The sequence below is a fragment of the Vipera berus genome (genome assembly GCF_964194415.1).
Source record: "Vipera berus genome assembly, chromosome: 1".
NCBI lineage: Eukaryota > Metazoa > Chordata > Lepidosauria > Squamata > Viperidae > Vipera > Vipera berus.
Genome location: NC_138202.1, coordinates 211558742 through 211576878, shown reverse-complemented (window position 1 = coordinate 211576878; position 18137 = coordinate 211558742). Strand labels below are relative to the sequence as shown.

The window sequence follows — 18137 nt, the reverse complement described above, 5'->3', positions numbered from 1 at the left end:
TCCAACTACAGAAAAATCCACCTTTACCATAAAATAAATGGTGAAAGACCAGAATGGTAGTCACTTCAAACACCCACCCCTTCCGTAACTTCTCTACTGGTCTTTGGTCTGGAATACACCCTATTAAAAGGCTTAACTGGGCCTCCAGCCAATAAATATTCGCCAATCTAGAATGCTTGCGAGTGATTCGATTATTTCTGGAGAAAAGACGGGTGTCCTACCCGGTATTGCAAGAACTTAATTAACTAGACTTGAAGTGGGTTTGTTATATGAATCGGGCTCCAGAGAAATGTCTGAATTTTGACCAAGAAAGTCCTCAAGGAAAGGGAAAGGGTTAATAAAGTACTGGTAAATAGAAAGAAGCCTTAGGGAAGAATGGGACGGAAAAGAGGCTGGGTTTGTTTCCTATAGTGCTTTCGAGCAAGCCGTACATGTACCGGTTTTCCTTGTTAAAGTCGCCATCTATTTCCTTTTTAAAATATCATCTTGTGAAGTGAGCCATAAATCTTACACTTTTTTTTACAAAATTACCGTTTTCCAAGTTTTGGTTATCGTAGAGTAACCTGCCTCTACTACAAAGATTCCCTGAGATTTCGCAAATTGCAGTTATCGTAAGCGGAGCAAGGATCAATGAACACTCAAACGGAGGTCATAATTAGGAGTAAGGACCAATGAATTCAACGAGGCTTATTTCCAAATAAACTCGACTAAAACGTACTGGAAACGGGAAGCCAGATGTCATTTTTTCTGAATAATCTCGGAAAAGCTAGTGTAACATGGGGGGTGGGGGTGGGAGAGGCAGGGGTTTCTGGAGCTTGGAGACGTTTCCGTCGAATGGGACTTACTTTCCTGGGAAAGGCCGAAAGCAAAGACATTATTCAGCAAAGTCCATCAAAATTAATGGATTTTACAGTTCTTCCATTAACCTCCAGGCCGTCGAAGGCTGGATACCTGGTAGACTCCTAATTGCGTAGCATTTGGCAGCGCCTTAAAATGGGAAGCCTGTGGTCTCGACGTTAGAGACAACCTCTTAACTCAGCCCGCTGATTAGCCTGTCTGCTTAGGGATTTGTTGGGAATCAATATACAAGTATAATATACATTCGCATATATTATTATGTAGTACATTTACACCGTGTGTCTTATACGTATTTACTAATGTTAACTACCGTCTCGCTCTGTGGGGTCAAGTGACAACAGATCAAAAAGTTTGGCCATAACTTTTAACACCGCAAACGGCCCTATTTCCAGTAGTGGGAGTAACAAAGCTGCCATTTTGAAAACGAGTTTGGAATGGTAGCCCGGTTCTCAGCTTGGTCACTCAAAATGAAATTCCACTTCGTAGTTAAATGGAGCTCACTGAACTACTACTAGGCTATGCGCCGAAAGCTCGTCGAAACAGCGTAGCAGTATGTTAATTGCAGCCAGCTACTCTGGCTTCGATCATCGACATCGCCACTGCTCCATCTGTTGCTGGGACTACCGTAGAAGTATACGGAATCGTCCAGGTGTTGCTGTTGTGTTGTTTTTTCCCTTCCTCGCTTCTTGAACTCTCGTTTTTGTCGAGGGAGCGACAGGATTTAAACACGCCGCCTATCGGAAAGCAGGAAAGTTGAAAATTGGAAATCGAAGAAAGCGCAACTTCTGTCCTGCATTTCGGAGAGGTTGATCAAACGAGTGCCACTTCCTGACGGATGAACCCAATTTGCTCTTCCCCCCCCCCCGCACCCCGCAGGTCTGCTTTGCAGTTCGAGGTGAAAATCCACGCGGCCAGCCAGTCTTTTGCTTCCCCCCCCTCCCCCAAATCTCCATCCCAAGCGGCTTTGCTGCAGCGTCCAGCCGAAAGGCGACGGGGTGCTGGCATCCAGCTCTCTGCCCCCTTGGCAAAGCGTCGAGCTGCTGGGAGCCCCGTCCAGGTCTCTCTCCGGCTGGTGTTATTTCCGACGGATTTGGGTTCAAAAAAAAAAAGAAAGAAAGAAAGAAAGAAAACACCGGGAGGGGAAGAAACAGGAAAAGGGGAAGAGAGAGAGGGAGGGAGGGAAAGAAGAAGAGTTTGTAAAAACAAATATGTGACTCAGCGAGGCTGTTTGTATTGGGAGCTGTATTTCCCCCCCCCCCCCCCACACACACACACACTCCCTCCACCGCTTCTTTTTTTAAAAAATTCTTTCAGGACTCCACTTCGCCCGCCTCCCGTTTCCCCGCCTTCGCGAACAGCGCCTTTGCCAAGCGGCGGTGGCGGCGGCGGCGGCGGCGGCGACCGGCCGGCAGGGGTCGCTGCGAAGGTCCAGCCAGCCGCTGCCACCGCTGCAGTTGTCCTGGTTGGTTCGGCGTCGAGTTAACACAATGTTAAAAAGCGGCCGGGGAGTCCGAGGAGCCCTCAAAGCCCCTGCGCCTGCCGCCCGGAGCCCGCCGAGCCAGGGCTGTCGCGAGCCGGAGGAGGAGGAGGAGGACGGCGGCGAGAGCATGGAGCTGAGGGCGGCCGCGGCGCTTTGCCTCTGCTACCTCTGGAGCGCCTGCCGCCTCCGCTACGGGCAGCTGGACGCCGCGGTTGTTCGGCCCCTGGAAGCGGCCAGTGACGCGGCGGCCGCCCCCGGCGTCTGGAAGTCAAACCCCGGCGAGCGACTGAACGGGGAGGGCGGCGTGTTCGGTAACGGCACGGTGGTGCCGCACGACTACATGATCGCGCTTTACCGCCGCCTAGCCGGGGGTCAGGATCCCCCCCGGCCAAAGGGAGAGATCAGCGATGCCCCGGGCAGTCACCCCAACACCGTCACGGGCTTCGCAGACCAGGCGTGGGCACAGCCACGAGGTGAGCGAACCAACCGCCCGGAAAGCCCTCCGCGGGCTCCCCCCCCCCAAAAAAAAGAAGAAAAAAACCGCTGCTGGCCGCGCTCTTGCCGAACAGGCCGGTTTGCGCACGGAGCTGACCCAGGAATGCGCTGCATCCCGGCGTGTTGCGCAGGAATCTCTCCCCTTCTCCTCCTCCACCTCCTTCCTCCACGAGGCTCCGGGAGAGCGAGTTGGATTGGCTCGGTCGGAAGGGTACCTTGATGGAGAAGAGATATAACGCCCCCCCCATATTTACAAGTGCTCTTTCTGCCTAACCTGGGTGATTTTATGTATTGGGGTGGGGTGGGGGGGTCGATAGGCTTGCAAGCCGTTTTCGTTTAACTCTGCTTCAGTGTGGGGATTTTGTTGTAAATGTGGGCGATGAATTTTGGGGAGTGGGGAGGGAAGGAAAGCCCCGCCGTCCTGTTGGATACTAATTAGCCTTGTCCATTCACTTTCGTTGTTTTCTCCCCAATTCTTTGCGAGGGGTGGAAGTGTTTGGTTTTGCCTTTTTTAAAAAAAAATAATGTTCTAATAACGACGGAATCATCCAAATGAATCTAACTACAAGGAATCCACCCCACGATACTAAAGCCCAGACAGAAGTTATCTGAAAACTGACCTTCCGTACAACTCAAATTACTCCCCAATTAATCGGGTCTAATACAGAAGATGATCGATAGGATCCTTTCGAATCTAACCTAAACTAACCGTGCCATCCCTTTAGAGTCTTAAGATCTAATGATTTGGCAGGATGACTACCGTATTTTTGTGATCTAGACTTTGCCACCGGAAATTGATTTCACGGCTTTCAGTTTTCATATCATTAAATGATCTTGAAGTAAAGTTCATTTAATCATTAATAACACAAGGAGAAAATTACTGGAGACAGACTGGGCCTGAGCCCAAATTGCTGCATTTGTTGTAACTCGAAAAACAGGGAATATGAAATGCGGTGGGGGTCGCAGAGGATGAATAAACCAATAGCACTGATGTTGTTACCTAGTTTGGTAATGAAACGTCTGCAAGAAAAGTAAGCTCCCGGAGAGCTCCAAGGACTCCACCATTAATAGTACTTGTTCTCAGCTTCTAATCACCAAACAACTGAAGCAAAGGGACCCCCCTACAAGGAGTTTCTATCCGGGCCCAGAGTCGAATCAAGCCTGCAGATCCCTTTGAAAGAATCTGAGGGTGTGGCTAACTGCGAGGTGTTCCGAATGTGGTAATAGCATCACCTCAGAAGCAAAGGTGGGCTCAGGTGACCGAACTCCTGGTTTCACCAATGGGAAATGGTTTGCTCTTTAGGAAAATTGTCCGGAGCAAGTTAGGAAGACCTGGGGGAAAGGAAAAGCAAAACTGAGGGGGGGGGGTTAAAAGGACATTGGGATTTCGTGATTCAGGGGAAAAATGGGGTTTTCACTGTAACCTTTTGGGGGAAGTGAGAGTGTTCTGATCAGATACAAAGTGGGGCAGGCGGAGGCGATTCCCAGCCTCCATTCCCTTCTTGCCCGGTAGGCGGTCGGTCGGCTGCAACGAGGCCACCTGATTCCTCGAGTGGCTGAAGCGATGAATGGGGCACGCCCCGGGTGGAGTGGATCTCAACAGGTGGAAGGCCACGGCGGGTGGGGAGAAGCGAAGGCTGGAGCGGCCAGATTTAGGAAACGCCTTTCAAATCCCACGGCCGCCACGTCTGTGGCTTATTCGATCGCCGCCCGAGCAGGACTTCCGAGGCTGTCCTCCCGTCTCCTGTTCTAGCGGTTCAGCACGCTTTTCCCCGGGGTAATCCCAGACAGCTTCTGCGCGGCTTTTCTTTCTTCCCGGGACTGGCTTGGCCTGCCTAGACGGCAAAGGGGACAACTCCGCCACCCACCCCCCGCCGCCGAGTCAAGGCAACAGAGTCCTTTCCCTTGCTCCCGAGGCCCTCCTGGGGCCCCTGTCGGGAGAGGGAGCGGGGGGGGGACTTTTGCGAGGTGTTTGCGATTGAGCTCCTTTGGATCGCTTAAACTCCGTCGGAGCCCTTCGTGGGAAAGAGGGAGGCGGGGAGGAATGGTTAAGAAAGGGCGGACGCGGCTCTCTCGCCGCTTGATCTTGCTCCGCCACCGCCGCCGCCAACCGGGGGTTTGTCACCTTGACTCGAAACGGCGAACCAATAGCAAGAGTGTCTCGGAGCGCTGACCCGCGATTGGCTGGTCTCTATAATTAGCCGGAACTGCAATCCAACCGGAGAAGAGCGCTTTGAAACCCAAATGAAGGCAGTTCAGGAGGGTGGTGGTGGTGGGGGGCAGTTAAGATTGCCCGCTCGGAATTTCCCCTCCTGAAGGGCTACGCACCTTCCCCCCCCCTTTTTTTGCGTTTTAATTCCGGCTGCCTTAGGGACTTTGGTGATTTATTGCTACGACTTTGTGGCGAGGTTTTCTTCCAGAGTTGGACGCTGCGGGTGACTGAAAATCACTACATACCAAAAGGCAAGAGAAGAAGGGGGGGGGGGGTAGGGTGGAAGAAGAGAAAGAGAATGAGGGAGTGAGAGATTAAAACTGCAGGAGTAAAGAGAACTTTCCGACTAGTTTGAATATTTTCCCCTAGCTTTGTCTTTCTTTTCCTTGGCCTGCGTGGTTGTCCTGAAAAGATAGCCAGGCCGTAAAAATGTTTCACTCGCCTGAACAACTACTCGTTCCATCCTCCCTTTTCTGACAAACGTTTCTTGTAGTTTCAGCGTTCGGCAGGGAATGGCCTTCTCAACTGATCTGTGTTGGATGAAACACCGCGCGAAAAGAATAGAAAAGGATAAGGAGGGAAGGAAGGAAGGAAGGAAGGAAGGAAGGAAGGAAGGAAGGAAGGAAGGAAGGAAGGAAGGAAGGAAGGAAGGAAGGAAGGAAGGAAGGAAGGAAGGAAGGAAGGAAGGGAGAGACGGCCAGCCCATCAACCCTACCGATGACACTTAGTCGCCCGTTATTCTAACTGAACCAAAATCATCGGAGTAACTGCCAGAGAGCGCACAGTCTTGTAAAGATGTACTGCTGGGAGGGAGAAATGCACTTTTAAACCTACAAGCGATCCAAAGACAGGTTTAGACTAGAGTGACTGTCTCCTAGATTTTTTTTTGTTTGTGTTAGGGGAACAAGGGTTAGAGACGACCTGAAGAAAGGAGAGCGAGGTTGTGAGATCTCCTTAAGGACGCGGAACACGATGCGCGCTTGAAATGTCAGCCTTCCACGATGCCATCTGAGGCACGCGGGATCTGCGCCCACAAAACGTCCAAATATTGTTTTGCTTGCCTTCGATCATGTCCGATTCTCAAAAACTGCCTGGACAAGTCCTTGCAGTTTTCTTGGCTAGGTTTATCAGGCGTGGTTTGGCATTGCCTCCTTCCTAGGGCTGAGGGAGGGAGGTAGCCAAAGGTCACCCAACTGGCTTCGTGCCTAAGACGGGACTAGAACGCAACAATCTTCCGGTTCTAGCCCAATGCCTTTTTAACAGGCTGTTTCCTAATAAATAGGGTTGGGAAAAGACTCCTCGTACCCGAACGCGGGGCTGCAGTGCCCCGCAATTGGAGCAAGTCAGGCAATCTCAATGTATACATGGCTGTACTTTGACAATAAAGGTTCATTCATTCATTCATCTGCATCTTCCAAATGCGGCTCGATTAAGTGTATTGTAACCGGTCATCCTCAGAGAAATATATCGTGCGTACCCGTGGATTGGAATCTCTGCCAAAAGAATTTTCAGCTTTGTTTCTAATTGAATCTTAGGGTTAAGGCGCACAGATATCTACTGATAAAGTTCACGTACCAGTATGTCGGCGAGGCAAGAACGCTAGACTATGACTCGGATGTGCTAAGCAGTAGCCGAGGATATATTTATGCGTTTTAGGAGGTCGCGTGACTAGAGAATCCATGATAGGGATGTTGTGGAGTTTGAGCTGGTTGAATTACTCTTTCGACCGGCGATGATCTTTTGCTGGTTTCTTTCTTGTTAATTGCACAGAATTGTTAAGGAGTTTAGTGATCTCAAAAAAATAAATACATAAAAAGAAAGGAGACAAATTTGATAACGTTAAGGTTGATTCAATCAGAGGAGGCTCCCTTAATCAACGAAATTACACTGAATTGCTCCATGCTTATAACAGAAACAGCAGTGCGAGGGGTATTACTTATTTTATGCTTTGTCCTATTTTTTTTAAATTTCTAACCACGTGGAATTTTGTCTGTTCGCTGATTTAGGAAGAAGCCTCATTTAACTCAATGAGTCGGACATTCATCATTGCCCCTTCTTCTCGAAGAAAACAATAGGAAGGGGAGGGAATCGCGTTATGCTTAGAGTTCGCAGGCTGGCGGACAGTAGCAGACCCCTTCTGAAGAAAAAAAAAACAATCCTGAAACAAAAAGCAACACTTTCTAATATATGTATATGTATATGTGTGTATGTGTGTATACACACACACACACACACACATACACACACACACACACACATACACACACACACACACACACACACACACATATATATATATATATATATATATATATATATATATATATATATATATATATATATATATATATATATATATATATATATATATATATATATATATATATATATATATATATATATATATATATATATATATATATATATATATAAGTATTTGTCAAGGCTTTTGAATCCACCTTGCTAATTAACTCTTTCTTTCCTGCTTTGACCTGACCCAAGGCTATCCACAGGATATAGTCAACTTATGACAGCTCATTATATATATATATATATATATATATATATATATATATATATATATATATATATATATATATATATATATATATATATATATATATATATATATATATATATATATATATATATATAGAGAGAGAGAGAGAGAGAGAGAGAGAGAGAGAGAGAGAGAGAGAGAGAGAGAGAGAGAGAGAGAGAGAGAGAGAGAGAGAGAGAGAGAGAGAGAGAGAGAGAGAGAGAGAGAGAGAGAGAGAGAGAGAGATGAAGATGAAGCTTCTCCTGTTGTTAGTTGGCTGTTTCAATATTATTAGGGCGCAGTAGGAGGATTCCAACTCCCATTGAGCTCCACCAGGATGGGCAATGGGATTTGTGCCCCTGCAATACCTGGCCACAGGTGGCAGATCTGAGCGCTAAACTTTCCCACCTTAGGCAGCAATCAGCAATTTATTTTCCGCTCTGCGAGTATAAAGGGCCGCAGACGATTGTGAGTTTGGACGAACGGTGAGCAACTCTGAAAGCAAGCCGGGATGACTTAGAGCAGGGGTCTTCAAACATGGCCCTTTTATGACTTGTGGACTTCAACTCCCAGAATTACTCAGGCAGGCAAGCTGGCTGAGGAATTCTGGGAATTGAAGTCCACAAGTCATAAAAGGGCCAAGTTTGAAGACCCCTGACTTAGAGGCACACCTAAGGAAGCTTCGCGGCGGATCGAACTGCAGGGGAAGAATATCAGGGCAGGTTTGATTTGAGCTTTGGTCCCGATGCTTCAGAAGTAGGAGTCGAGGTTTCAGGAATTCCTGGAGGCTTTGAGACGCCGCCGAGGCTTCCTAAGGCCGTGGTTACTGAAGCTACGATAGCTCAGCATCTGAACTGCCGCGTGATGCCGCTTGAACAGGAATGTGGCAGACTTTACACCGCCCCAAGGGCGGCTGGGCGGTGATAGGGATCGCAAATGTGGCCGGCAGAAGTTACGATAGCCGTCTGCTGGCTTCTCCGGACCGCGCGCCTAGCTTGGCCCAGGTGCAGAGAAGGCAGGAGACTCTCTACTGGGAGCGCTGGGCGAGCGGAATAATGGTCTGTAATGACCTGAAGAGCTCCGGTTCGTTCTTTGCTGCCCCTGCCTTCCCCCTTTTCTCCCCCCACTGCTGCGGGGAGACCAGGCTTCTGAAGAGCCAAGGAGGAAAGCTTTCTTTTCGCAATTTTTCGCGAAGCATCGAGTTCAATGGAGGATGCGAGGACCAGACACAGGACACCCCGTTTCAAATCGGGGTTCAGAGCCGTTATCCCAAGTTGGCTGCTCCCTGAAGTATGGGGAGCACCGTTCCCAGAATTCCCATCCAGCAGGCCCACATCACCCATTCCCCAATGCACCGCTAGACCCATGGATTGGGGAAGGAAAAAAAAATCAGATTCTGATCCGCAGTCAGACATTCAAAGGCTTTCTATGGTTCTAGGCTGGCTTTCCTGTTCCGGGTGGCATAAATTGATTTGATTGTACTTGTTGAGAAGAAAGAAAAAGAAACGATGAGGGACTTCCCAGAAGCACCCGTTGGCCACTGCAATTGGCTGGCATGGCCATCTTTTAATCAATTCTTTAACAAGTGCCACAATTAATGGGTGCTGCGGGGGCCCATCCTCCAGCTATGAAAGATCCAGTCTCTGAAATCTAGTGGCTTCATGGGCCTATGTAACTATGGCTATGTTACCTCCTCCCAGAATCCGCCCCCACTCATTTCCTGATGGTCTCTCCTACAAATACTAACCAAATCTGACCCTACTTAGCTTTAGAGGTAAAGGTAAAGGTTCCCCCGCACATGCGTGCTAGTCGTTTCCGACTCTAGGGGCCGGTGCTCATCTCCGTTTCAAAGCCGAAGAGCCAGCGCTTGTCCGAGGACGTCTCCGTGGTCATGTGGCCGGCATGACTAGACGCCAAAGGCGCACGGAACGCTGTTATCTTCCCACCATAGTGTTCCCTATTTTTCTACTTGCATTTTTACGTGCTTTCGAACTGCTAGGTTGGCAGAAGCTGGGACGAGTAACAGGCACTCACTCTGTTACCTCGACCCACCAAACTGCCGACCATCTGATCGACAAGCTCAGCGTCCTAAACCACTGAGCCACCTCGCCCCTTCCTTAGAGGTAAACTAAGGTCAAATAATACCTCCAGGTACTGCTGAACATTTCAAGTGAACCCTCTGAGAACTGTAGCTCAGCAACATTTGGAAGACCAGAAAGCCCCTTGCTTCACCTTACTTGGCCAGGGGTGATTCATTTTATCCAGCATTCGGGGAGGTGGCGAGGGAACCACTTCACTACAGTACTGCTGAGAAAGCCCATGAGAGAATCTTTTATTCATCCTTTCGTTTATTTTGCCTCTTCCTTCCCTTTATTTATTTTAATGTTATGGTGTATATTTATTGTCACATCTGGTTACTTTAATTCATCCCAGGAAAAGTTCGTGTCTGGTTCCTAACATAAAACGAGCGGAGATGGGAAGGGGATTCAGATGGGTCACCCCCATAAGGGTTTAATTCACTCAACACTATTCTATTCCTCCACCTTCTTTCCTGGCGCATTTAAATGAAGAAAATGTGCAAGTAGGCACACATGTGAACAAATAAAATGATCCTTGTCAGACTGGGGAAATGTTTAACTTGGCTCATAGCAAGGAAGAGGGTGGGTAGTGTGGGAAGAAAAACATGGGCCCATTTCACTCCCCCCCCAAGAGCCCATTCCCCTGCTTGGCCTGGGAAACAAATGCAGACGCTTGTTGTAAAGTTCCTTCAGTGTCTCTTGACCTCTCGTGGGTGGAAAGTTTTAGGTGGGTCATTTTTATGGACAGATCCCCTCCCACTGAACTTTTGAAAATTAGATAAGATTTCAACCCCCAAATTACCCTCCTCCCTGTACATATTTTTCAAAGCCATTTTTGAACTCCTTTCCCCATGTTGCTAGTTGAGACATTCTGCACACGCCGAAAAGCACAACTTCAATGCAGTGTCGGCAAGGCTTTTGGGGAGAACAAGTGGATTCAACTTATTTTACAACAGGCACTGAGTGCGTGGTCTTGAGTATCTTTGTAGATAAGCAACAAGTTCAACTTCTGGGGGCGAAGAGGGTCCTTATAGGGAAAACCCAGAATCTGAGGCCCTGAAAGCTTGTCCAAACAGCAACTGTGTCCAATCGGTCAGAACAAACTGGTGGGGGATAAAAGCAGGGAGCGTGAAAATGGATTCCCCAGCTGGCACTTAAAGCCTTGGTAGACAGGGCAGGCAGGAAGGGAATCCCTTCTGGTACAGAGCCAGGGGGGGAGGGAGCCGCCCTGCTCTTAGGGCACAACACCCATCCACTTCTCTTCTCTTCCAGACGACTCTTCTTGGGAGGCCGGGCAGCTATACCTCTTCGACATCTCTACCTTGGCGGAGGCGGACGAAATCGTAGGGGCTGAACTGAGGATCCTGCGGAAAGCCGCCGAAAACAAGAGCTTGGCTTCCTCCCAAGAAGGGACGCTCCATCGTCTGCTGGTCTCCGCATGCCCCGACCAAGCAGGAAGCCGGGAGCCGGGCCTTTTGGACTCTAGAGCGGGAGATCTGCTGGGCTCCGGCGACGCCGCCGCTACGCCCCAATGGGAAGTCTTCGACGTCTGGGCGGCCTTGAGGGCCTGGGCAGAAGAACCAGGCGGCCGTCCCCAACGCCCGCCCGTGCTCTGCTTTTGGCTAAGGGTCGTCTCGGCCCAGACCGGGAAGCTCCTGTCCCCGCGGCAGCTGGGCTTCGGCCGGGAGCACCCCTCGCAGCCCGACGAGAGGGCCCTCCTGGTGGTATTTTCTCGCACCAAGCGGAAAGACAACCTGTTCAAGGAGATCCGCGAGAAGATCCGGACTCTGAGCGGCGGGTCCGAGTTCCCGCCGGGGTCCCACGAGTTAAAGCCAGGCGCTCTGGCTCAACAGAAACGGCGGAGGCGGCGGACGGCGCTGGCCGGCCGGGCGGCGGCGGCGGCGGGGGCGGCGGGCGGGCGAAGCCCGAGCAAAAAAACACGGAGCCGCTGCAGCCGCAAAGCGCTGCACGTCAACTTCAAGGAGCTGGGCTGGGATGACTGGATCATCGCGCCCTTGGATTACGAGGCCTATCACTGCGACGGCGTCTGCGACTTCCCGCTGCGCTCCCACTTGGAGCCGACCAACCACGCCATCATTCAGACGCTCATGAACTCCATGGCCCCCGACGCCACCCCGCCCAGCTGCTGCGTGCCTGCCAAACTCAGCCCCATCAGCATCCTGTACATCGACGCCGGCAACAACGTGGTTTACAAACAGTACGAGGACATGGTGGTGGAGAGTTGCGGTTGCAGGTAACGGCGGCGGCGGCGGCGGCGGCCACGTGGGAGCCTCGTCTTCTCTCTCGGCTCCGGCCTCGGCCCTTGCGGGGCGCGGTGCCCGCGGAGCAGGCGCGCCACGCCCTCGCGGCCTTGGGAAAAAAAACCCAGCAGCCTTCGCGGGCTAGGCTGGCTGGCAAGGCCCCGCGCCTTCCCCGCAGATTTCCTGCTGGAAGAGGCGGCCGACTGGGTTGCCTCAGTTCTGGCTGGAGGCGCTACTAACTACCTCCAGAGCTGAGGGACCGGGGCTTTGCTGCCTCTCGCACTCCCGACGGCTTTTCCGAGGTTTGGGTAAAAAAAAACGCCACACCGATCCGGCACTTTAAAGCAACGAGAGAACAAGAAAGGGGGAACGTTCTCTTGGACTCTCTTCTCCAGCCGCTCTCCCCGGTAGGCTGGTCTTTTCGCCTGCCTGGAGCTTAGCTGAGGCGAGGCAGGTGACTTGTGGAAGGCGTCTTTTCTAGTCGTTTTCCCCGCTTCTGAGCCTTGGCGAAGCAGCAGCAGCCGCAACTGTTGTGATGCAGGCACATAAACACACGTTTCCACACGTACACGTGCACGCGCGTCCTACACTGTGCTTTTGAAGCGTATTCCGAAGGCTCGCCGTTCACAAAGAGGGCAGGCTGTTGAGATTTGGGTTCTCTGCGGACGTTGTCAGCTACTGGGGAGGCGCTCCAAAATTCACAAGCAGCTGCTTTTGGAGTGGATGACTGGGAATTCTGGACCAGCTGGGATCCCACCCAGGAATACAGTTTTGCAAATCACTTTCTGACCCTTTCATTTCCCAAGATTTCCACTGTTCCCTTCTTTCCCCTTAATATTGACCTCTTTCTTTTAGATTAGATAGCTTTTTAGAACCACACAGAGATGTCCTTTCCAAGAAGCTGCTCCAGAAGCATGAAAGGACAACCTACTTGCAACTCTTGAAAGCACTTCTGTCTTTTTCTGGAATGGAGTGTCTCCCAGTGTACTGCAAAGCACCTTTTAGGAACTGAGCCAGAATTGCTCACATCTCTATAGTCTTCCTTTACTGCATGGGTCTCCAAATTCGGCAACTTTTTAGACGTGTGGACTTGTAATTCCCAGAATTCCCCAGCCAGCATTCTTTCATGACATGGCTGGCTGGGGAATTCCGGGAGTTGAAGTCTTAAAAGTTGCCAACTTTGGAGGCCCCTGCTTTAGTGTCATGTTAAACAATACACTTCAATTACCGCACAGCAAATCCTCATCCATTTTTTTTATTAAGGAAAAGAAACTGGCCCTATTCTTATCATTCTCTGAAGTAGGTTGGAGTGAGAGTTTTTGTGGAAACCCACACAATGTGTTAATTAACTTAGTGAATACCTTCCCCTTTGTCAGGAATTAATGTTTATTTAAAGTTTTAAACTCTATGGAGAGTAACCTATTTCAAATTGGAATTCATTTTTCCTGTTCAGATTAATTGGGGTGTGTTTATGTGTGTATACAAGCACACACATGTGCATACCACAACTTGATAAAAATGGTGAAGGATCCACAAGCTGCCATTCCTGCTTTTAATCTTGGCACACATGTCCATTTCCCCTGCAGATGAATAATGAATAAACATTGGCCAGGTGTTTAATAATAATCATTACCACTGTCGATTGAGGGTTGAAGGACATTTTTCCTACCCCTGCAAAATTTTGCTGACAAAATGATGTTGTGACTGATGAAATATTATACAGAAATGGGGGAAAAAATTTCCTTGTTGCTAAAACAACTTAGTGAGGTGTGGATTAAGGAACAGTGAAGGCGTCTGATGTTCTTCAGATATATTGAATATTTACTCCCATCAGTTCCAGACAACATGTCCAATGGCAAGGATTGTTGAAGCTTCAATCCGAAACTTCTGGAGCACATCAAATTGTCCCAATGTTCTGCCTGCAATTTTCCCTTTTTGCCCATGGTGTCCTTTTAGTGTTGTTTTTATCTTCACAGGGTGTCTCCAGCGGTAGGGAGTAAATAGGTCACCGTGAATTCATTTCAGAGAAAGTTAGTGAATGCATTCAGGGAAATATTGTGTTAGAGCCAGTTGATTCTCAAAAGTCTGCTAGAAATCTCAAGTATTAATACAAGCTTGTCCTTACTTTGCCCAGCTTAAATCTAGTGTTTTGTTTCTTGGCTATGGAGGATGCAATGGAATGTGTTAGCCAATGGCTTTGAACTACAGATTTATTCAGAAATCCACAGTGCCGAAATGGCTAAAAGCAACATGAGATGGTGGCAAAACAGCATAGCTATAATATCCTACCCATGATTGATTATGGATTGTAAGTGCTGCTGAGTCAATCACCTATTCTGTACAAAGAGCTGAGGGGAGATGACCTTTGTGTTGGGGTGGTGCAGACGGATCACCGGATCACCCATGTGATCTAAAAGCCCAAGTGAGATGAACAAAGTAAAAAGAGTCAGGCCCCAGTTTGCAATAAGCATTTTCCTAATTCCTAACTGGGGCTCTTTTGTGCTATAGCCATAATGGAAAACTGAGTTTTTCAATAAAGGAATGCTTCAGATTGGAGTGAACAGATTTCAAGCTTGCATGGCTTACTATTTTAAATAGAACTCTGAAGACCCAGGTAGAAAAAGCAGCTCCATATATAAATAAGAAGAATTAGGAATTGAGAGAATGCCCTAAATTCAGTCTAAAAATTCAAGATATTAGATCTTGTTTAGGGGAAGGGAAAATTTTAATCATTGTAATTATTACTGGAAGTGAAAAAAAACCCTCTACACTGCAAATCATGAGCTACCGGTAAATGTATATATATTCCATTTTAATGGCAGAAACCTCAGTTGAAGAGCCTAAGTATAATTATGGGATGGCATTGGAATGGAGTTTCTTGTTTTTGGGGAGTATATGCTTCTACTGAGGTGGATTTTAGTCTGCTTTTTGCCATATTGGCAGAAGTTTGTGGGAGCTGACTCCATGAGGTTTAAATTGGAAAATATTGCTATATCTGTAGCAACTTTTTAAAAAGCTTTTTTTAAGTGAACAATAGGAGAACTCTTGCCTAAATATCTTATGGGAGCAAAACAAACAAATAAAGCAATTTGCTGATAGAAATTTGAAGAAAAGACAGAAAGTTGTCTTAGAGCTATGGCTTTTGACTCATTTAGCTGAATGTTTTCAAACTTGGCAACTTTAAAATATGTGGACTTCAGTTCCCAGAATTCCCCAGCCACCATACTACTTACATCTTAAAGCTGCCAAGTTTGAAAAAAACATTGATTTAGTTATTTTTCATGAATTGCTGGGACTCTCCTAAGGATTTCCCCCAGCTCTTCCTCCTACCCATTTGCTTCATTGATGGATGAGTCTTGCTGGCTCAGATATTGGAAATGATCTATAGCTATCATGATGGCTACTGCTGGCTGAATTGTCCAGGAACCTGACCACTTTCCAAATTAGTGGCCATCATTAATCTTGTGCTAGCAACAGACTGTACAGTTTAAAAATGCAAGGTCTGAGGAAGTATGTAATTACAGTCCTGAATCACTCATTCTTCAGTTAGGACTACCAGTTATAGCACTCTAAGAGATGGACATATCTACTTTTCCCACAGCGTAGATAATTGTAGATATCTTTATGATATTCTCCTTACTGGATTTTAGTCAAACTAAGCATCCCTAAATGTAGATTTCCCTCTATAAACTAGATGTTCCAACTCCTTGATTGATTGGTTTAATTATTTTTTAAAAGTTATCTTTTGATGAAGTGGCTGTTGATATTTCGGGGTTCTAAGAATTCAGTACACTGCCACAACTTTCCCCCCCCCCCCCAAAATCAAAATATGCTATAGCTCACTTGCAAAATACACTTCCAATGAATATAGAATATCCTCGATTCAATCCTTGGAATTTCCAGTAATCTAAGACACTATCTAAAACAGACATGTCAAACACAAGGCCCGGGGGCCAGATCCGGCCCGCAAAGTGGTTTCATGTGGCCCGCGAAGCCATCCTGGAAACAGTGAGGGAACGGCCCCCACTGCCTTGACCCTGGCCCAGAGACCCTCCTTCTGCCAGAGACCCTCAGATCTGTCCCACTCCTGCCCAGGCCCCCATAGGCACCCTGATGCGAACAATGTAGAGCTGGCCATGCCCACCCAGTAGGCCATACGCACTCTAGCCACACCCACCCAGTAGGCCACGCCCACCCAGGCCATACCCACCCGGCCCCTTGAGGGCAACCGCAATGCTGATGCGGCCCTCAATGAAATTGAGTTTGACACCCCTGATCTAAAATATTTAAACAATAAATAAATCCCACTAGTCAATGTTGAACTAGGAGAGGGAGTGGAGCTTGCTTTACCTGGATTGTTCTGAATTACTACTTCCAGCATGTTTCAGCATTGGCCAGGGGCTATTGGGAGCTATAAATGCATCTGTTCCCCATTGCTGGCATAGGTAAAACTGAATTAGAAAGCTATGTGCCATATTGTATAGCTGTCATGCGCTTTCCCATCGCCGTTACTGGTTAACAAGCATCGCCTATAGCACAAAAAGTCACGGCATTGTTTTTTCTTTCACAATGCAGCATGATTGGTACGCTCAGCCACCAATCTTAAGTAAAACAGCTGTTATTATTCACCATTTATTAGAGGCAGAAAACAGTGAACTTGTCAGATGCCGCTTGTGTGCTGGGCATTTGCAGGCTTTCAGGGGGAATATACACTCAGACTGAAGAGGCCTAGAGGTGCCATCTCAATTGTAGCCTCTCTTTCCATTGGCAGGAGTCTTCTGAAGCACAGAGGGAGGTCAAACTGTTTGTTTGCTCAACTTCTGCTTCCGATTATGATCTTTTCCTGCCAATTCCCCGTCTTGATGATTGAAGGCTTGTTAATAACACTCCCAGGGAAGGTTACAAGAGGAGACAAATGTGTTGCAAGTCCTTCAGCTGGATGGTTAGTTTCTTTGGGGTTTCGGAGTGAGGCAGAGAAAAAAAATATTACAGAATGCCCATGTCCAAATTATATCTGAAGATCATAGTATTCCATAGATTCAGCGTGAACTTGAAATTTCTGTGCATCTTTTATACTTGTATTTAATATTCTGAATGTGATAAACTGTTCCTTTTCACTTTCTCTCTTTTGTTTAAAGAGATCACCTGAAACCACAGCTGGATCCTCTCTTGCTTCATATTTTTGGTAGAAAGTTAAGTGGTTTATCATGTTTGCTCTACAGCTGCATTAGCAGAACATTGAAAAGACTCTTTTCTAGCCGGGGAGAATTTAATGTGGATTAAGTTGGCTTTCAACATGGAGGCGTTAAAATTCAACAGATGATACTTTCTCCATCTTTGCATCTCTCTTTTATCTGGAAAGTAATATCCCCTTATGCAGTGCTTTTTTTGTAAAATAAAAAGGTGCCAGAACTCACACATGTCATACAACCCGCCTTGCCTATCCTACAAGGTTCCATCCAAAAAAGGTGCCGGAACTCCGTTCTGAGCGTTCTATGAGAAAAAAAGCCCTGCCCTTATGGCTCAGATGCATTTTAGAGACATCGGACAGCACCTTCAAACTTACCTGGTCAGGACTAAACTGAGATGCAGATTAAAATGAAATTAGAGAGAAAGTATTAAACTAGATTTTGGCAGGTCCAGGTGATGCTTGCAGTTAGACATACTATACAGTCCTTGGAGCTGCCTGCACGAACAGTTGGAGCTGGCTGGCGATGTGCTCTGTCTGAATTATAGCCAAGTAAAACTGAATCTGAACTGATATGTAGATATTCGTACACTCGTCTCATTCCAGTTCTGCATATCAGGATTGTGTTCTCTCTAAAAACTTTATGGTTAAAAATATTGCACCAAGCTTAATGCTGCTCATATGTTGCTTTTTAAAGGCTTTTAAATTCCTATTATTGATAGGAATGTATTGTTAAGTGAGAAACCTAAAAAGAGAGTGACTGGATGGTCTTTGGCCTTTTGACAGTGTTGTGTTAGTTTTTTTCATTAGATTTTAGAGTAAAATACAGAATACTCCTCTTTTACTTTCTGTTAAATTCTTTGGTCTGATTTAATCTTTCATAGCCTCTAACTGAACTATAATTAGGGACACATTTCATTAATAAGTACACTTTCAGTTTGCACATGCTAGGAATTTGAGGTTGGACGCTGTATATAATTACTTTTCATCTCTCTCCATTGTTTACCACCATCTCTGCGTGACAGC

General features: G+C 47.4%; 1 protein-coding gene across 1 annotated transcript; it reads left to right on the top strand.

Moving 5' to 3' along the window:
* Positions 1 to 1792: 1792 nt before the first annotated feature.
* GDF7 (growth differentiation factor 7) lies at positions 1793 to 11920 on the top strand (the record flags this gene model as incomplete). The annotated part of the gene is made up of 2 exons (XM_081344941.1): positions 1793 to 2811; positions 10935 to 11920. Exons 1-2 carry the CDS (start codon positions 2346 to 2348, stop codon positions 11918 to 11920), a joined length of 1452 nt encoding a protein of 483 aa, XP_081201067.1. The 5' UTR covers positions 1793 to 2345.
* Between the last annotated feature and the right edge of the window lie 6217 nt (positions 11921 to 18137).